Source organism: Aegilops tauschii, chromosome 1 (genome assembly GCF_002575655.3).
Source record: "Aegilops tauschii subsp. strangulata cultivar AL8/78 chromosome 1, Aet v6.0, whole genome shotgun sequence".
NCBI lineage: Eukaryota > Viridiplantae > Streptophyta > Magnoliopsida > Poales > Poaceae > Aegilops > Aegilops tauschii.
The window spans coordinates 11,777,479-11,798,845 of record NC_053035.3 but is presented as its reverse complement, the minus strand read 5'-3'; the positions used below and the strand labels follow the sequence as shown (position 1 = coordinate 11,798,845).

The 21,367-nt window shown below is 42.6% G+C and overlaps 2 protein-coding genes across 6 annotated transcripts in view; both read left to right on the top strand.

The window, feature by feature from the left end:
• Window positions 1-5,015: 5,015 nt before the first annotated feature.
• Window positions 5,016-6,075, top strand: LOC109741996 (ABC transporter D family member 1-like). Its single transcript, XM_020301088.1, has 5 exons — window positions 5,016-5,079; window positions 5,238-5,392; window positions 5,482-5,540; window positions 5,622-5,700; window positions 5,851-6,075. Exons 1-5 carry the CDS (start codon window positions 5,016-5,018, stop codon window positions 6,073-6,075), a joined length of 582 nt encoding a protein of 193 aa, XP_020156677.1.
• A 7,717-nt stretch (window positions 6,076-13,792) lies between these two features.
• LOC109741995 (uncharacterized) overlaps window positions 13,793-21,367 on the top strand; it is a 29,148-nt gene continuing 21,573 nt past the window's right edge. For 2 of the 5 annotated variants that reach the window (XM_040402681.3, XM_040402640.3), the window contains exons 1-5: window positions 13,796-14,811; window positions 15,730-15,869; window positions 17,183-17,432; window positions 17,972-18,912; window positions 19,008-19,208. In XM_040402681.3, the coding sequence (XP_040258615.1) occupies window positions 18,724-18,912; window positions 19,008-19,208 (390 nt within the window). In that variant the 5' untranslated portion in view covers window positions 13,796-14,811; window positions 15,730-15,869; window positions 17,183-17,432; window positions 17,972-18,723. Of the gene's footprint in view, window positions 14,812-15,729; window positions 15,870-17,182; window positions 17,433-17,971; window positions 18,913-19,007; window positions 19,209-21,367 lie in introns of all 5 variants that reach the window. The other 3 variants (XM_040402715.3, XM_040402696.3, XM_040402656.3) reach the window with 2 other exon arrangements.

The window sequence follows — 21,367 nt, the reverse complement described above, 5'->3', positions numbered from 1 at the left end:
GCTACTGCTATTACTTTCAAAAAAAAATCTCGATCCCGTGCGTGTTGTCAATGGCAGCAGTGGTTCGATCTAGCGATGATTGGCATCGCCGGAGGCATGAACGGACAGCGGAAGACCAGATCCAGCAGTGATTGTTGGAGAGGGCCCGTTTCTATGGCAGAGCCAAGCCGCGGCGTGGGGCTCCTCTTCCCGACCATGCCAGATAGCTTCGGGTCGTCCATGGTGATGACCTACATGGGCATGGACATGGGAGGGTGAGTCAAACCAGAGGAAGAGAGAGAAAAGGAAAACCGAGGGAGAGAGGAAGGTGATGTAGGGAGCAGCGGACCTAGTCACCGGTGGTGAGGTGCTCCGGTGTGGTGGCACGGGGCGGCGGCCTCCTAGACGTCGGTGGAAGACATGCGAGCTCCTAGACGCCGGTGGCGCGAGGCGACGGCCTCTTTCGGCGCCACGGAGGAGGATGGGCGCATCGGCAAGAGGTCCATGTGAGAGCGTATGGAAAGTGAGAGGAGAGAGTGGTGGAAGAGAGGAGGGATTTGGGGGAGGAGATGGGGATTCGGCCGAGGATATGGCGACTCACCTACCTCGTACTTAGTAGTAGCGAGGGGTATAAAACCGCGCTACTACTATCAACTTAGTAGTAGCGCGGGTTTATACCCCTCGCTACTACTATGGCATGTGTCGGGGGGCACAGTAGAGACCGCTTAGTAGTAGCGAGGGTTAAAAACCCGCGCTACTACTATCAACTTAGTAGTAGCGAGGGGTAAAAGCCCGCGCTACTGCTAATTAGCAGTAGCGCTTCTTTTTGTGCCGCGCTGCTGCTAAGATTCTGTGTATAAGGTTTTCCCTAGTAGTGTTTCCCCCACCGCAAAATTCCAACGACGGCGTGCGCGCGAGGCCTCTAACCAGGCGGGTGATTCGAGCGTGGATTCGGCATCGGAGCGCGGGGTGGAAGGGGATCGACGGCGGAGTTTACCTGGGCTTGAGGGAGGTGTGGGCGGCGAGGTCGCGGGAGGAGTACTTCCCAGAGGGCGCGCCCGAAGATGCGGGTGGCTCCCTCCTTGTTCCCGCCCTTCGCGGGCGCCCACGTCGGCCGCGCCACTGTCGTCATCCTCTCTCTCTCCGGACGACGGGAGGCGGAACCCTAGCTAGCCTCTATTCCTCTTCCTCCTTCGGGTTTGGATTTGGACTGGCGTTGGTGGAGACGACGAGGAAAGAGAAAGGCGATTTTGCAGAGAGGACCGGGTGGCACACCAGCTCACCCGGTCTATCCATAGTAGTAGCGCGGGGCGGCATACACACGCTATTACTATCAATTTAGTAGTAGCGTGGCTTTTATACCCCACGCTACTACTATTGCATGTCCCGGGGGCATGAGGAGGACCACTTACTAGTAGCGCGGGAACGATACGCCACCGCTACTACTATTTTTTAGTAGTAGCACATTGTTTTTACCAACGCTACTACTAAGTAGTAGTAGCGCGGGCCATATAACCCACGCTACTAGTAAGCGGCTGTCTATAGAGGTTTTCCTAGTAGTGGTATGGTGGCTGTTTTGAGGAAGGGTATCTGGTGGATTTAATGCACCGGCGAAAGTTCTGCGGTACTAGAGAGGCTAGCAATGGTGGAAGGGTGAGAGTGCGTATAATCCATGGACTCAACACTAGTCATAAAGAATTCACATACTTATTGCAAAAATTTATTAGCCATCGAAACAAAGTACTAATACGCATGCTCCTAGGGGGATAGATTGGTAGGAAAAGACCATCGCTCGTCCCCTGATGTCTAGTACACAACCTTCTTCTTGTAGACGTTGTTGGGCCTCCAAATGCGGAGGTTTGTAGGACAGTAGCAAATTTCCCTCAAGTGGATGACCTAAGGTTTATCATTCCGTGGGAGGCGTAGGATGAAGATGCTCTCTCTCAAAAAACCCTGCAACCAAATAACAAAGAGTCTCTTGTGTCCCTAACACACTCAATACAATGGCAAATTGTATAGGTGCACTAGTTCGGCGAAGAGATGGTGATACAAGTGCAATATGGATGGTAGATATAGGTTTTTGTAATCTGAAAATATAAAAACAGCAAGGTAACTAATGATAAAAATGAGCACAAATGGTATTGCAATGCTAGGAAACAAGGCCTAAGGTTCATACTTTCACTAGTGCAAGTTCTCTCAACAATAATAACATAACTGGATCATATAACTATCCCTCAACATGCAACAAAGAGTCACTCCAAAGTCACTAATAGCGGAGAACAAACGAAGAGATTATTGTAGGGTATGAAACCACCTCAAAGTTATCCTTTCTAATCGATCTATTCAAGAGTCCGTAGTAAAATAACATGAAGCTATTCTTTCCGTTCGATCTATCATAGAGTTCGTACTAGAATAACACCTTAAGACACAAATCAACCAAAACCCTAATGTCACCTCAAGTGTCCGTGGGCATGATTATACGATATGCATCACACAATCTCAGATTCATCTATTCAACCAACACAAAGAACTTCAAAGAGTGCCCCAAAGCGTCTACCGGACAGTCAAGACGAAAACGTGTGCCAACCCCTATGCATAAGTTCACAAGGTCACTGAACCCGCAAGTTGATCACCAAAACATACATCAAGCAGATCATGTGAATATCCCATTGTCACCACAGATAAGCACATGCAAGACATACATCCAGTGTTCTCAAATCCTTAAAGACTCAATCCGATAAGATAACTTCAATGGGAAAACTCAATCCATTACAAGAGAGTAGAGGGGGAGAAACATCATAAGATCCAACTATAATAGCAAAGCTCGCGATACATCAAGATCGTATCACCTCAAGAACACGAGAGAGAGAGAGAGAGAGAGAGAGAGATCAAACACATAGCTACTGGTACATACCCTCAGCCCCGAGGGTGAACTACTCCCTCCTCGTCATGGAGAGCGCCGGGATGATGAAGATGGCCACCGGTGAGGGATCCCCCCCTCCGGTAGGGTGCCGGAACGGGCTCCCGAGAGGTTTTTGGTGGCTACAGAGGCTTGCGGCGGCGGAACTCCCGATCTATTGTGTTCCTCGATGTTTTTAGGGTATATGAACATATATAGGCGAAAGAAGTCAGTCAGGGGAGCCATGAGGGGCCCAGGAGGGTGGGGGGCGCGCCCAGGGGGTAGGGCGCGCCTCCCTGCCTCGTGGCTTCCTTGTTGCTTCCCTTACGTGCACTCCAAGTCTCCTGGATTGCTTCCGTTCCAAAAGTAACTCTCCCGAAGGTTTCATTCCGTTTGGACTCCGTTTGATATTCCTTTTCTTCGAAACACTGAAATAGGCAAAAAAACAACAATATGGGCTGGGCCTCCGGTTAGTAGGTTAGTCCCAAAAATGATATAAAAGTGTAAAGTAAAGCCCATAAACATCCAAAACGGGTAATATAATAGCATGGAACAATAAAAACTTATAGATACGTTGGAGACGTATCGTCCCCGACCGCCACTCATAAGGAAGACAATAAAAAATAAATCATGCTCCGACTTCATCACATAACGGTTCACGGTACGTGCATGCTTCGGGAATCACAAACTTTAAAAAAAGTATTTCTACCAATCCACAATTCCTCACTAGCATGACTCTAACATCACCATCTTTATATCTCACGACAAATGCAAGGAATCAAACTTCTCATATTATTCAATCCTCTTATATGAAAGTTTTTATTATATCCCTCTTGGATGCCCATCATATTAGAACTAAATTCATAACCTAAGAAAATTACCATGTTGTTTAAAGACTCTCAAAATAATATAAGTGAAGCATGAGAGTTCACCAGTTTCTATAAAATAAAACCACCGCCCTGCTCTAAAAAGATATAAGTGAAGTACTAGAGCAACTACGTAGCTCAAAAGATATAAGTGAAGCACATAGAGTATTTCTAATAAATTCACGATTAATGCGTGTCCCTCTCAAAGGTGTGTACAGCAAGGATGATTGTGGCAAACTAAAAACCAAAGACTCATATCATACAAGACGCTCCAGGCAAAACATATATCATGTGGTGAATGAAAATATAGCCTCAAGTAAATTTACCGATGGATTGAAGACAAAAGAGGGGATGCCATCCGGGGCATCCCAAAGCTTAAATGCTTGGTTGTCCTTGAATATCACCTTGAGGTGCCTTGGGCATCCCCAAGCTTAGGCTCTTGCCACTCCTTATTCCGGTGTCCTTCAAAACATCACCCAAAACATGAAAACTTTAGAACACAAAACTCAACAGAAAAATCGTAAGATCCGTTAGTTTAATAAAATAAATCCCCACTTTAGGTACTGTTGTGAACTCATTCTAAATATATATTGGTGTTATATCTACTGTATTCCAACTTCCCCATGGTTCATACCCCCTGATACTATCCATAGATTCATCAAAATAAGCAAACAACACATAGAAAACAGAATCTGTCAAAAATAGAACAGTCTGTAGTAATCTGGAAATTTTGTATACTTATGTTACTCCCAAAATTCTGAAAAAATAGAAAAATTGGGACATTTGTATATAAATCTTGTGTAAAAAATTCAGATCAAAAGCACGCTTCTGTGAATTTCGAAAATTCTGGCAATGAGCGCAAAAGTTTCTGTTTTCCAGCAAGATCAAATCAACAATCACCATAGACCTTCCCAAAGGTCTTACTTGGCTCAAACACTAACTAAAAGACCAAAACACAATTACTACAGAATTAAAATACCAAAACTCATAAAAACATAAAAGAAAAATATTGGGTTGTCTCCCAACAAGCACTTTTTTAAAGCCTTTTAGCTAGGCATTGATAATTTTAATGATGCTCACATGAAAAATAGCAATTGAAACACGAAGAGAGCATCATGTAGCATGTGAAAAATAATTTTAAGTACAACATACTTCCTATGCATAGGCATTTTATAAGCAAACAAATTATCAAGACAAGCAAAAACTAGCATATGCAAGGAAGGAGAAAGAAACAATAGCAATCTCAACATAACGAGAGGTAGTTTAGTAATATGATCATATACCTTCTGTCAAGGGAGGAAGCAGAGATGAAGATTCGTTCATTATATAAAGCTAGTAGGTGCCACTCAAAATATTGGCATATTGAATTACCATGAACTGTATATATATTGAACTGCATATCCTTCTTTTTTACTATGAGATTGCTTGTAAAAATGGAGTAGTAAATTATATGTTTGCTTCTCCTGGTAACCTGAAATCCTGTGCTAATGTAGGCAACAGGTCTGGTGCTCTTGAGTTGCTAGATGACCACCTGAAGACAGTTCTTGCGAATGTCCGGTTAGTCTATCTTCTAGAGAGAGAAGGTTGGGACTCTACTCCCAACTGGGAAGACATTTTGTCGCTGGGAGAACAACAGAGGCTTGGGATGGTCAGTGTTAACTTCACTTAAAGTTGTGCTAACTGCACAAACCACCTTTTGCCCCCTTAACATCTTCTGATTAAACTATTTGGTTCCAGGCTCGTTTGTTCTTCCACCATCCTAAGTTCGGTATCCTCGACGAGTGCACGAAATATGTGTAGTGCCACAATGCTCTTTTGCAATTTCCATTTGTTAGTCAATTACTACTTGTCCTAAAAAAATGTGTACTTCATTGCAGCGCCACAAGTGTTGATGTTGAAGAGCATTTATATAGGCTAGCAACTAGTATGGGCATAACTGTGATCACTTCGTCACATGTAAGTCTTCATGTAATTCCTAAAAATTATATAAAGTGTCTGCCATGATCGCAGTTCTTTGTTGAAGCCTCTACATTTCAATTCTGAACTTGTTCCCAGATAATCTCAGTTTATGGTTTTGCTGAAGTTTTTCTCACTCTCCGTTTACAGAGGCCTGCTCTCATACCGTTCCAGTCCGTGGAGCTTAAACTCATTGACGGTGAGGGGAACTGGGAGCTATGCGAGATCCAACATTTATTGACACCACCAGCTAGAGTTTGGCTCTCAGTCACTTATGCCATACAGAAGATGCTGCTACTGCAGCAATTTGTTCATATCGGGTCGCCCTCCCGACCATCTAGAAGCAGGAGTAGCATGTACAACTGTGAATCCTAATCAGGAATTCGAGGCGAAACATGGCAATCATAGTCTAGTTATACCAAATTTAGTAACAAACTGAATGAGCAGGGGACGACAGTCAACCGGTTGCTTAGGATTGAGAGGTGTTTCAATTTGGAGGTGTGAAGTAGGAAGAGAGTGTAGAACAACAGTGCATAATCTCAGAGCAGCTGTTGATGTGAATTCATCAAACCTATTATTGATTGATTCCATGATAGTGTAGTACATATGAAATAAATGTGGCTGTTGTTGCCATCATCTTCGTCTTCATCGTCTTCAAAAACTGTGTAAACAAAAGGAAGCAAATGACGCAATATGTTATTGGTTGTTGGCATCGCCGACCTTGTTTCTTTTACATTCTATTGCATGGATGATCATATGTGTTTGGTTGTATAGAATTGATCGAGGAGGGAGGCCGAGCAACAAAAAGGTGGCTACTCCTACAGCCTTCAAGAAGAAATTGCCCGCCAAGCAACAAAAAGGTGGCTACTCCTACAACCTTCAAGAAGAAATTGCCACATACGTCAATATTAACTTGTAGCGTTGAAATAGCCAAAAATTGCCTTTCGAGCTCGGCCTCCATGGAGGCCTCCAAATTCAAATTTCAAATTTCATTGAAATTCAAATTTTTACATTTCAAAAAATTCTGAAAAAATACAGATATACATGAAGGCATAACACGCATGTGTGTAAATTTTCAGGGCAAAATACATTGAAATGAGGCATGTGCAAAAAAGAACGGCTTTTTAACACATGATACTATTCATCCTTTGAGGTCATGAATTTGTCTTTTTTGTACAGATCGTATTTCAAGGTATTTCATTCTAATAATTTACACACATGCCCATAACATCCCTGTTGCACAATTTTTTTCAGATTTTTTTGAAACCGAAAAGTTTGAATTAATAATTTTTCAAAAAATTCGAGCTCCGGTGAGCTCCAAACGTATAGCATGCTACTACACAATTAGCGCCGTAGTGGCTATATTTGCTAAAATGTAGGGCCAGCCCTTCTAATATGCTATAGTGATGTTATAACTTTGAAAGAGTGCACTATTTTTTTGTTGTGTGTGGTAATGTGGATCCTGCTTGTTTTACTATTTTTTATCAAGTTTTACTTATGCGCAAATAATTAATCTCCATGAGTGACATGTCACTACTCATTACTTGAATTATATCTTGCTTCTTGCTTACTTTTATGTATGGCAAGGATTTTGAACAATTACGGTCCATTGTAGTTAGATAATGTAGAAAAAACTTAAAAATACAATTTATTTCTTGTATGTTTACTGTTTCCATATATTGTGCAGCCTAGTGTAATGTTTGATATCACAAGCGACGAGGATGCTCAAAATAATTACATATCCTTGATTGGACACTATAGATCATGGAAATACCCTGGTTCAGACAAACAATTTCAGTCCTTGTTAAAGAACAAATGGGAATTTGTCACAAGGTCGAGTGGTGTGTTTGTTTTCTATTTCAAATGCAAACATCTGGCGGTGGGGTTGGCTATTGATGGGTGTGGCAGAACGGTTGGGTTGAGGATGCTATTACAAATAACTTTGAAGACGAATGTCAATCTGTAATCCAATTTCAGAGAAAATCTCTTAAGCCTGACTACATTAGAAGTAGCCATACATATAATCTAAAATACAATGGCAACTACACAAAGGCAGGAAAAACATATGAGGCGAAGCTTGACATCTAGCATGTCGTAAAGCAATAGAGGAGATAGCGAGTTATGTTCCTCGAGTTACAAAGTGTGAACCTGAACCGATTCATTGACAGATTCCGACTCTTTTTTCCATGGAAGCCGGCAGGCTCAATCATATCTTTTGTCGCACGTCACTGTCTCTTTCTATTGTCATTGGACCGGATGGAACGTCGAAACTCCACACAAGTGGGGGACAATTCATAATGATTTATTTGAAGATTTCTCAGGCCTATCTTGAAACAATTGAAGGCATGCCATTTATTCATGTGAAATGAACAACACCCTGCAAACTTTGTTCTCGTAAATGCTCCCTTGTGAAATTGAAGAATAATGAACCAAAACGGGATAAAGAGAGCAGATCACTCACATATGAACATAAATTGTAAGGTGAAAATGCAGAGGGCCAGAAATATCTTGTGGGAAAACATGATGCTACTATTTTTTACTGATGGAAAGATTGCTTGGTAAACCCATTTAAGGAGGTTTTTTCACTAGCGGCAAGCTATGTTTTATGTTTTTTATGTACCAAATTGAAGTCGTAAATGTGATGTGTACTCAACTTTTATAAATATGATTTGTACTGAACTTTCGTACGCGACAAATGTAGTAGTTAAGCTGAACGTCATTGGTCCAAATAAATTGGAACATGAGCCAAATAATAAATTTGATTTATACTCAACTTTTATATGTATTTATAATTAACTTTATCATGTTGTGGTCTTAAGACTATTATTTACATAGTTAATCACATATCGTTGTTCGTGAATATTAGTTATAGTGTGCTTTCTTATACAATTCTGATGTATATCATTATGAAATATATTTGCATTCTGCTAAACTAAATTATATTTCATAACAAAAATTCTTTCTTGATTTTTTTAACAATGTCATAAATCATATAGTGTGAATTTTGTGTGTGTTTTCTATTATTAAATATCATGTAGACACCTTTTAAGCGTTTGATAAAACTAATATCTTAATGATGGTTTCTGATTTATGATTAGGTAAGCATATTCATACAAACTTCTAGAGTATAAGTTGAACTATTGGCATTTTTCCTTTTACATGTATTTTCTTGGTTTAATCTATCTTGCAAGTTATGGTTCATCAATTAGTTGATGAGGTGTTTGTGCTATTTGTACTGAACTTTTTACACCTATGGCAATCACCGATGAACATAAAATATCGTGCCTAGTACTTTGACATGTACACAATACAATTACTTGATATGCCCGCTTGCAAATGTGTTTGGTATCATCTTGCGTGTATGAGTTATGCTACTAGTTTCTAAAATTAATAGTCTTGTTAAAATGAAAACTAATTGTCTAGTTAACTTAAGTTTCACTACAACATGTAGAACGTCCATTAGAGAGATACATATGCAAGAATTGATCTTCGTGATTAGGTTTACCGTGTTTTCAAAATCGTCAATAACCATATCGAAGTTGTTTTAGCAATTGTTAAGGCGCATCGTAATTGTTTGGTGTAGTCAGGTCGTCAAAGTCTTCTCCACGAAAATTGATATTATCTCATCAAAAGATCGGGACACCCATTTACCTATACAACCTCATGTCATGCAGAGACTTTGTGGGAGTTGCATGCACCTATGTGTATGTGATCATCTCTCTTACATAATCTTTCTCTTTCCTCTAAGGGCCCCACACAAGTTTGGCTTTTGCAGCTTTTTGTTTCCCCCCATGCGAAGTTTCTAGAATTTTGAGAAGTTCAATTTTTTTGAAGAATGTCTACCAAAAGTTGTTTTAAATTAATAAAATTCAAATTCCAAAGTTTGAAATGTTTGAAGTTTAGAAATTTTGAGATCTAGGTTTATTTTCAAAAGTTGTATTTTTAAAAGTTCCAAATTCAAAAAGTTGGGCAAAAAAAATTCTAAGTGAGTATTACAACTCCTGAAATTGCTAAAAAGTTTTTTTTCTAAAAGTAGGAAGCACCACATAGGGGAAGTTGTCAAAAAGGAATGTCCAAATTTGACCGCGCCAGCATTTGATGGCGGTGCACCAAATAGTGACCACCATCTTCTAGGAAGGAAACACGTGGTCCAATAGCAGGGACTTTTCGTTTTTGGAAAGTCATGTTTGGTTTGACTCTGAGCTCGACGCAGAACATTATAATCATAGTCTAGTTACACCGAATTCAGTAATAACTGAACGAGCAGGGGACGATGGTAAATTAGTTACTTGGGATTGTGAGGTGTTTTGGTTTGGAGGTGTGGAGTGAACTAGGGAGAGTAGTGTTGCAGTACATATCTCGAAGCAGCTGTTATAATGTTAATTCATCCAACCAATTGTTGATTGATTCCATGCTACTGTAGTACGTATGGAATAATTTTGCTGATGTTGCCATCATCTTCTATTTGTGTAAAACAAAAGGCAACAACAAATGATGGAACAAGTTATTGGTTGTTGATGTCACCAAACTACAATTGCATATTTATTTTATGTTCTCCACATGCATGCATGAGGGAAGAGAAGTTTTGAGGACCATGAACTATAATCCTTCGGTTAACATTTGACCGAACAACGAAGAATACACTAAACAAAGCCTTCGAGAAGGAATTGCCACATGTGTGCCAATGTTGGCATACTTTGGATTTCATCCAAAAAGCTGAGCTTTGAGCCAACACCTTCAACGGTTCGCACACACACAACAAGGAAACATGCACACACACCTCACATACGCAACAAGGAAACAATGCACACACACTTTGACAATGCTTGATCTAGCCAAAGATGAGATCATGGGTTGTCACTAGAGAATCTGCACACACTCTACCGGTTAGCGCCCTTCCATTAGCTTGATAACAACGTAGAGGTGGGCCCAAGGTCCGTTGGTGCCATAAGAGAAAACAATAGAAAGCATGTGATTGATGTGCCTTAAGAGAACCTAATGCTAGGAACTAGATTTTTTTAGATTGATGTGCTGTCCTATGAGAGTCTCATTCGTTTAGTGGTGACGTTGGGCAATCTGGATGGCTAGACAAAAATTGTTGCATGAGGGAATTAATTAGAGCCCCTTGTCTGCCCACATGTTCATCACAAGGTTTATAGCTGATCTCAAAATAGTGAAGGAACCGAACTCATTGGGGGTGGTTACTAGTACAACAGTTGGAAATAAGAGATGGATCCCACAGCCATCGGGGACCTTCAAGTTCAATGTGGAAGTGGGTGTCTCTAGGAACGACAGCCGAGGAACTGCTGTTGTTGTTTGTCGTGATGAGAAGACAATTATATGGGATCTTCAAATTTTGAATTTTCAAATTTCAAAGCTAGAGTTTTTTAAGATGAAATTTTAATGTTCAGAAATTTTGAGAGGTCAGATTTTTTTTGAAATATTGAAAGTTTTCAAATTTAAATAGTTGGGCCAAGATTTTTGAAGTTAGTAGTAAAATTTCTGAAATTGCCTAAAATGATTTTTTTTTCTAAAATAGAAGGTGCTACATAGGGAAGTTGCCAAAAACGGGGTGTACAAAATTTTATCGTGCTAGCATTGGATGATGGCGCTCATCAAAGAGCCACCACCAGTCGCGAGGAGACACGTGGTTGAATTTCCACCAAGTCATGACCTTTTATTTTTGAAGAGTTCCGTCCTTTTTAGCAACTTCCAAAAAATGTGAGTATCGACTTTTTGAAAACCATGTACCAAATTTTAAAATTTTGAATTTTGGGTAACTTTCAAATTGAACTTTTGGAAATCTATCTTTTTGACATTTCTAACTTTCGATTTTTTTCAAAAATTAGTAGTTTGTTTTTTGAATTATTTTGTACCTTTTGGAAAATTGATCTTTCATAAATTTAATTTGAAAACTTAAACTTCCAAAATTTAAAACATTTGAACATCCATTTTTGGAACTTCACGAAAGGAGAGAATAAGATAGGGAAAAAAGACACATGAGGGAGACCCACTAGAGAGAGACGCGAAGAGAGAGAGAGAGAGAGAGGACTTCCTCGCAAAAAAGAGAGAGAGAGGACTTGAACATTTGAACATCCATTTTTAGCAATTTTCTTACATATTTTCCTTTGATGCAATCAATACAATGATCAATTTCCACATCTAAGAGATCTAAAGAAGTAAGGACTTGCTCTTTAATGAGATGTACAATTCCCCCCTCTAAATATGGCCTAAACGAAAGTGCCATAAATTTTGAAGAAGTCTCATTATAATTTCTCGTACGTTTGGTACTGATATTCAGATTTGAAGAGGAACTAACGGCATTAATGGAATCTCTAAGAGAAATAAGATAAAGTTTGTCTTGTCAGAAGGCAAGTCAACATCATTAGTGTCATAGATAATTAGTCCTTCTACTTATGCTCGTCCTTTCCACAAAAGCGACATCCTTCAGTTTTTCCTGCATTAGGAGCTATTCTTGTCTTCTTTTGTTGTAATAACATCAATAAGACTTGTTGCATAAATTCTAGAAGATCCTTTAAATTGGTCCTCAATCTTTCCAAGGTTGCCCTTGGCACTCTGAGAGTCTAAAATGCTCCACTCATGCTTTGAGCAATGGAGCCCTCAATGATCATGTGGCACTTTATGATCAGAGTCCTCTCACCTTAGCCTTCTCAACATCATAATCCCTTTTTCGGGCATCATAATTTTCATCACTTTCTTTAGGTGCTTCGAGAGGATCATTAGAGCAAAAATTCGACCCGCAAAACCGGTTTCACGAAGATCGCGTTTGCGGGTCGAAAACATGCGCGGCCGATCAGATACCGTATCTAAACCTGCATAATTTGAAAAACACTTTCGCGGGAGAAATTGCACAAACATAGTTCATCACATCACATACTACAGAGTTCATACATACTACATGATCAGCAAATTAAGCATAGATCATACTACATGCTATGTTAACTAGTAGTAGAGGGGTTCGGATCTGACGACGGCGAGGTCGCGGCAAAATGGACGACGCCGTGGAGGCCGAGCGACGCTCAATCCTCCTCGCCGGAGCTGCACAGGTCGATGTACTTCGCCGCCTGCTCCGCGCGGATGCGGCGCCACTCCTCAACCTTCTCGTTGGCGGCGACGTTGGCGGCGACCACCTGCCGCCACTCGAGGGCTTCGAGCTCCTCGACATGGCGTCGGCGCTCCGCCTCCTCGCGCACGCTCCGCTCGGCGATGGTGGCAGCAACGGCGTCGAAGTCCGCGACGTAGTCCTCGGGCCCGACGACTCCGCGACAGCCGAGTGGAGCAGGCTCCTCCTTCACCGGGACGAAGGCGAACGGCGCCGGCTCCTCCGGCTCCTCCTCGTCCTCCGACCACTCCCTCTTCACGGGGAGAAAGCCTGCGCCGGAGGACGAGGAGGATCCGGCGTAGGAAGATGTCGCGGAGGAGAAGGACGCACACCGGCGGTCGTACTCCTCCGTCTCGCGGCGGTTGAAGCTCGCCGGCGGCGACATCCCATGGTTGGTCCACCTCCGGGCGCCGCGCTTCCTCGCGCCGTCCGACCGGACGCGCCGCTCGCGGTCCGGGTCCCTCTCACGGCCGGATCTGCTGCCAGAGCCGCGTCCGGAGCTCCACATTCGGCCCCACATGGCGGCTGGAGGCGGGGCGGGTGGTCGCCGGCGGCGAGAAATGTGGGGGGAAAGGGGAATCGGGTGGCTCGCGGCGGCAGGGGATAGGGTTTGGACCCGCAAAATGGTCGCGGAACCGCAGTTATAGTGCTCGGGGCGTGCGGTTTGCGGGCTGCGGCAAAAAAATTTGCGGGCCGGGCGAGTATGCGGGCTCTGTTCTGGCCGGAAAATTGGGCCGAGCCCGCATACTCGCCGGAATTTTTGCGGGCCGGGCGTTTTGCGGGGTCTGCTAGAGTTGCTCTTAAGGGAAGCATAATCAATATTCGGCAGAACCAAAGTAATGTCAAGTTCTCCTTCCATGTAGCATAGCCGCTACCATTTAATTGTTCCATGCTAGTAAGGATTCTAGCAATATGAGAGGCATTAGATGAGTACAAAAAGAATCAAATGCTTTTAGCGGGCATCATATCATAAGCATCTTTTATTGATCAAATTCAAATCATCTTTGGCTAGAAGTGAATAAGAATAACAAAAGGTTTGTGGGCATGTATTTATTAATCACCTTTGGGTAGAATAAAAAAAATACAAGCCACACTTTATTAAATCCTCCTTCATAAACTTCATTTATTAATCTGGTCCATATCAGCTTTGGCTAGAAAATGGACATAATGCTCGTCAAACAGCTCTGGCCAGAATTACAAATAGAATCCACACTTAGCTAGTGGATTTATAAACTTAATTTCACAGCAAAGACAATGTAACATGAAAATAATCATCATCACAGCAACGCAATGCCATAGGAAAAAAAACAACTAAGTATAATAAATTGCATTGGAAAATAAATAAACATGAACATGATGAATATAAACACTAGAGAAATTACCTAGCGTTAATAAGCATAACAAATAATGCAAAAATTAGCCCTAAGACTCGTATATAGATCTAAATAAAAAAAGGAAAAATCAATTGTTCGTTTTTCAGAATTAGACTTGGGCCCATTACTATGCGCTACCATAATATCTTTTTTCGGCGGCCCGAAATTCCTCTCAAGCTGCGGTTCCCGGTGGCCCGTGTGGCCCGTTCCACATCCCCTTTCATTCCTCTCTCTTCCTCGCACGGTCACATCCGCGACGGCGACGAACGGGAGAGAGAGAGAGAGAGAGAGAGGCGGCGGTGAAGCCAGCAGCAGCGGCGGAAGAGAACGACGCCGGTGGGCGCCTTTCGTCGGATTCGCGTGCAGATCAAGGTTGCGCGCGGCTCCGTCGACTGGTGCTCGTCGGTGTCCTTCGCGAGGCGGGCGCGGACGCGGACGCGGACGCGCACGAGCGTCCAAAACCGGCACGGCGACGGGCCTCCAACGCCGACAAGCGAGCGAGGAGGCGCAGCGGACCCGAGCACACCCGCGCAGCTGAGGGGCTTGCTCCGGCGCCGTCGTGGCCAGCGACGACGACGACGACGACGACGACGACGACGAGACCCTCAACGTAAGGTAGCTTCCGCCACCGATAACTCTAGAGTCATGGTTAGGGTTCTTAAGAGATGGGGAAATTTTTGGGGATTTCTCCACATTAGAGTTTCGGGTTTAAGGGCAAAATTGCGGTCACTTCAAATCATCTTATTCCCCTCTGATTGAGCGCATGATACGATAGGCCTAGCTTCAAATTTGGGGAAAACTTAAGGAATTTGACATCTAGGGTTTCGAGATTTTGGGGATTTAACTTAGGAATTGCATAATTTACCTAAATCCCCTTTCATTTCTCAACAAACCTCTAGCCCTGGTTCCTCTTAGCACTGTTAGGGCTATAACTCAGAAGAATAGGGCTAAATTATAAGCAAACTTAGCTTAACAGGAAGAACAATTAAGCACAAACATGCTTATCCAGAGATGATTTAGAGCACAAGAGGGCTCTCAAGCTTAAGAGCCAGATGGCTCCGATGCCATTGCCAGGATAGCAGGATTTTCTAGCTCCAGCCACTTAGAGGAGAAGATGAGGTTGATTACCTTGGTCCTGAGGTTCAGCCGTCTCCTCTTCTTCTGGAGCTTGTAATGTGTGTACTGTTCCTTCCTGGTGCTTCATTGCCTGCTTGATCAGTGAGCAGGGACAGAGTTAGGATCAGTGAGTGTGTGCGTCTGTCTTAGGTTTTCCTTTTCCCCTTTATATATGCACTGTACACTAGGGGAACCAACACCAAATGGATGCGAGATGATCCCCCGATCAGGGGCAAGGCCAAACGAACCTACTGTAGCAATGGTACTGTAACAGCTGTAATTGTTGACTTCCTGTACATTTGTTGACCCACTGTTTAGCAGTAGATCACTTGTTATCCAATTATCTGTTCAGACAAATATATTTCCATGGAATGTGATTTTAGTATTATTCCCTGACTTGCCATTGTTCATTTGCAGAACTTGCCAAATATATTTGTTTTGCTACGAAAACTGAAAGTGATTGAGCTGGAATTCTTCTCTTGACTCCAACAACCTGACTGCTACTTCTACCATAACTTCTATCTACCAAGCACTTTGGACACCAGACCGAGAACTTGGTAACTTTCTAGTATTTATTGTTCTTTAGACTTATTGCACTATTATTCATTTGCAAGCTATCATTTAATGCTGTTCTTCTTAATTAAGCTTAACCTACAAAACAGTAAACCTCCTTTTTTTGCGGTGAGGTTTCATGTCGTTCCGTTTCTCTTCTTGGAACCTTTGTGAAGGAACCACTGTGTTCGGCGTATAGAGGGCATATTCTCTTCTTGGAAATCAGTGTGTTCCATTTCTTTGGACAACCAAACACAAGAATAGGGCCTAGGTGCAGAACAGACATATCACATTCTAGCCCATCACCCCAACCTAACACACCCCTAAGGTACCACCTGCCCACATCCTCCTCTTCGTGGTTAGTAGGACTGAAACCGCATCTCATGTACCCAGTTTGAGTTCTACTGAGCATAAAACCTTTTGATTCTAAAGTCTGTCTCCACAGATCTAACTTCCTATTAACCCCTGCCCAACTATCGTCGACTAGCACCACATTATCCACAAAGAGCATACACCATGGGATATCTCCTTGTATATCCCTTGTGACCTCATCCATCACCAAAGAAAAAAGATAAGGGCTCAAATCTGACCCTTGTTGCAGTCCCATTTTAATTGGAAAGTCATCAGTGCCACCATAGCTTGTTCGAACACTTGTCACAACATTGGCATACATGTCCTTAATGAGGGTAATGTACTTTGTTGGGACTTTGTGTTTCTCCAAGGCTAACCACATGACATTCCGCGGTATCTTATCGTAGGCCTTCTCCAAGTCAATGAACAGCATATGCAAGAGATATATATCTTACTCCCTCCGTCCATTAATATAAGAGTGTTTTTGACACTAGTGTAGTGTAAAAAATGCTCTTATATTATGGGACGGACGGAGTAGATGAGTTAAAATTGTTTTTCTTTCTGATCAATTTGATATAACAGAATTTATAAGTAGGCATTTATAAAAAGGTATATTTTATAAGTAGCACTAATAATCTCAATTATCAGGTGTGACATATCAGAATAGAGCATCATCAAGGAAGGGTTACGAACAAGGCCACAAGTTTTGAGGTGTTCATGTTCATGTAATTTGCTTTAAGTAGGCCGAATGTTTGTGTATGTATTGCGTTGTGAGCTATGTAAGTGTATTGTGGATGTAAACTGAATCAGAAGTAATGAAATCTTCCTTATTTTTCACCTTTTGGATGTAAACTGAATCAGAAGCAATGAAATCTTCCATACTTTTCACTCTTTGTATTTTGTTTTCTTAAACCATGTCTTCTATTAAATCCACTGGGTGCGCTAATAGCTACAGGTGTGCTAACAGCTACAGCCCGGAAAAGGATTGTAATACAACTTCCTCACTCATTCATATTCCTCAAAATTAGAAGATGGCCCATGAACAGGAGCTGATCCTCAAGTTTGACACTATGGTCGGTGAGGAGCGTGAAAAAAAGGAGCCAACTAATCTTTTTGAAGGTTGGAGTGATGAGGAAAAGGTAAGCTATATGAGGCAGTTGGAATTCAATCTTCCACAATACAGTGAGGCACCTAATCTTGAAGACAAGGAAGTCCCGGTAAGAATCTGGATTTTTTTGTTGTTGCACATTTTGAATGCTTGCATGCTAGTTTATTGATTTTTTTAGTTAAATAAATTGATCTAGCGTTATCATATGTTGATCGTCTACTATTTTTGTACAGATGGAGATCTTTTGCATTACCACAAAGGCATCTAGTATTTTTCCTTCGTGAAGTATGTGCTGCTCACTTCATCATAGTATGTGGTATATATTCTTTACCTATCCAAATGCTTGTCACTTATGTATTTTTTGGTTGGGTGTTTATGTCTGGCACTATAGCAAGACACAATAGTGTTCAGCGCACATAATATACTCGGTTGGTTAGACAAATATGGTATGAACTTGGCATCAACTATTACTCTAGATTGTTCAAGGTTATGCAACCATGTTCATTTCTGAGGGTGATATGCTAGCAGTGAGAAATATTTCTGAGTGTTTAAGAACCATGCTAACTGAATCTGCTGCATGTTTTGCCTAACTAAAGTCAGATATATTATGAATTTTGCATCTTAATTAATTTTTTATATGTCATGTAGGATAGTGTAATTTTTGATGTCACAGATCCAGAGAAAATTCAGAAAAATTATGTTGCTTCAATTGGTCATTATAGATCCTGGCAATATGTTGGTTCCGACCGACGTTTTGAGTTTGGTTCAAAACAACGCACGTTTGTGACCAGATCAACGGGAACATTTGTATTCTATTATAGATACAAACATTTTCTTGTTGGCTTGATCGTCGACGGATAATGTGGTTGGGTGGAAGGTGCCATAACCCGTAATGTTCGTGATGGCCTTGAGTCCGTGTTGCAATTTGCTAGAAAAGGATCTGCCCCAGATTATATCAGAAGTGCAAGAACATATACTCTTGCCTATGATGGGAATTATACAAAGGGTGAAAATATTTCGAAAATCAAAATGGGAATATGGCAGCTGTGTAATGCAATAGAGGGAATAGGAGATTTTATTCCTGGAAAGAGTAAGTCTGAACCTGATCCTATGATGTGGCAAATCTTGATTCTTTATGGTCCGGAAGCTGGAAGGATCAACTATATATTTGGTCGGACAAATATGTCTTTATCTATTGATAACAGAGTGCATGTGGGAGTTAAGATTCCTGCTGATCTTGAGCCGTTTGTGCTGAATTACTTGAAACTTTCCAAATGTGTTATTGCTGTGCTTGATGGCAAGGATTTCTTCATGTTAAGGGAACGACGCCAAGGAGTTTATACCAAGTTTTATTGGCGGTTCTGATACTAAGAAGAAAAGTGGTGTATCCTACTCACTTCATGCTTTCAGATGCTCCCCCCATGAAATATAAGCGAGAGGAGCCTGATCAGGGGAAGAGGAGTAAGGCACTCACTGATGAGCAAAAATTGGAAGCTGTTAATGCCAAAGGAACCACATATCAAGTTGGCAAACATGATGGATTTTCTATTTACCACACCGAGAAATGGCTTATTGACCCATTGAAACAGGTAACATATAACATAGTTGATATGTTTCAAACAGGTAACTTTACCTTTAGAAGTTGATGTGTTTTGCTTATTCACCTAATATTTCTTATCTGCAGGATAAGAGATCTTTTCCAGAAAGGCCTGAGCTCATGATGGTCTTAATATGGGTAAGCCGGCTCTGGGGTTACCTCAGCAAAAATGCTGCAGCACTATCTGATACTTCCGGTGTGCAACGCGGGTTATCTAATGAGAGTCTGAACCTGAATGTTAAGAAAAATCTTCTGGTTGCTGGAATCCAACCTAGAAATGCTCCTAATGTAAGCATCTCACTCTATTTTCTCTTACATTCATTAGTTGTGACGCCCCCGATTTAACCGTACACTAATCATGCACGCAAATGTGTACGATCAAGATCAGGGACTCACGCGAAGATATCACAACACAACTCTAAAACATAAATAAGTCATACAAGCATCATAATACAAGCCAGGGGCCTCGAGGGCTCGAATACAAGTGCTCGATCACAGACGGGTCAGCGGAAGCAACAATATCTGAGTACAGGCATAAGTTAAACAAGTTTGCCTTAAGAAGGCTAGCTCACAAAAATGGCAACGATCGAAAAGTCAAGGCCTCCTGCCTGGGACCTCCTAACTACTCCTCGAAGCCGAACTCCATGTAGAATCATCCTCGGGATCTCTAGCTCCTGGACTCCAGCATCTGGTTGCGACAATCCGGTATAGAAAGGGGAAAAGAGGGAGAAAAGCAACCGTGAGTACTCATTCAAAGTACTCGCAAGCAAGGAGCTACACTACATATGCATGGGTATATGTGTAAAGGGGCATATCAGTGGACTGAACTGCAGAATGCCAGAATAAAAGGGGGATAGCTAGTCCTGTCGAAGACTACGCTTCTGGCCATCTTCATCTTGCAGCATGTAGAAGAGGGTACATGGTAAGTTCACCAAGTAGCATCGCATAGCATAATCCTACCCGGCGATCCCCTCCTCGTCGCCCTGTTAGAGAGCGATCACCGGGTTGTATCTGGCACTTGGAAGGTTGTGTTTTATTAAGTATCCAGTTCTAGTTGTCATAAGGTCAAGGTACAACTCCGGGTCGTCCTTTTACCGAGGGATACGGCTATTCGAATAGATAAACTTCCCTGCAGGGGTGCACCACATAACCCAACACGCTCGATCCCATTTGGCCGGGCACACTTTTTTGGGTCATGCCCGGCCTCGTAAGATCAACGCATCGCAGCCCCACCTAGGCTCAACCGAGAGGTCAACACGCCGGTCTAAACCTATGCGCGCAGGGGTCTGGGCCCATCGCCCTATGCACACATGCACGTTGCGAGGGCGGCCGGAAGCAGACCTAGCCTAGCAGGCGTTCCAGTCCAATCCGGCGCGCTCCGCTCCGTCGCTGACGTCAAGAAGAACTTCGGCTGATACCACGACGCCGGGATACCCATAACTACTCCCGCGTAGATGGCTAGTGCGTATAGACCAAATGGCCAGACTCAGATCAAATACCAAGATCTCGTTAAGCGTGTTAAGTAACCGCGAACGTCGACCAGGGCCAGGCCCACCTCTCGCCTAGGTGGTCTCAACCTGCCCTGTCGCTCCGCCCCAAAGTAACAGTCGGGGGCCGTCAGGAACCCAGGCCCACCTCTACCGGGATGGAGCCACCTGTCCTTTCAGCCCCCTCATCAGAATCACTTGCGGGTACTCAACGAGCCGACCCGACTTTAGTCACCACATGTGTCATGTATATAAAGTATATAGTATATACCCGTGATCACCTCCCGAAGTGATCACGGCCCAGTAGTATAGCATGGCAGACGGACAAGAGTGTAGGGCCACTGATGGAACACTAGCATCCTATACTAAGCAGTAGGATAGCAGGTAAGGGTAACAACTGTAGCAACAATGACAGGCTATGCATCAGGATAGGATTAACGGAAAGCAGTAACATGCTACACTACTCTAATGCAAGTAGTATAGAGAAGAATAGGCGATATCTGGTGATCAAGGGGGGGGGGGCTTGCCTGGTTGCTCAGACAAGAAGGAGGGGTCGTCTTCGATGTAGTCGAACACACGAACAGCGGCAGCGGTCTCGGAGTCTACCGGAAAGAAGTAACGGAGGGGGAACACAATAAATAACAGAGCAATCAAATGTAACACAAAGCAAGACGCGGCGATACGTTGTGCTAGGGGTGACCTAACGTAGGGATAGGTGATACCGGCGAAGGGGTGAAACATCCGGGAAAGTATCCCCGGCGTTTTGCGTTTTCGAACAAATGAACCGGAGGGGAAAGTTGCGTGTTTGCTATGCTAGGGATGTGTGGCAGACGAACAGACTGCGTATTTGGATTCGTCTCGTCGTTCTGAGCAACTTTCATGTAGAAAGTATTTTCATCTGAGCTACGGTTTATTTTATATGATTTTCTAAAGTTTTAAATCATTTTAGAATTTACTTAA

Excerpts from the sequence above, each read along its gene's own strand:
- LOC109741996 (XM_020301088.1), top strand. The coding sequence starts at position 5,016 with ATGATCATATACCTTCTGTCAAGGGAGGAAGCAGAGATGAAGATTCGT. Across the intron at positions 5,393-5,481 it reads AACAACAGAGGCTTGGGATG|GCTCGTTTGTTCTTCCACCA; the intron begins GTCAGTGTTAAC and ends ATTTGGTTCCAG. Across the intron at positions 5,541-5,621 it reads GACGAGTGCACGAAATATGT|CGCCACAAGTGTTGATGTTG; the intron begins GTAGTGCCACAA and ends ACTTCATTGCAG.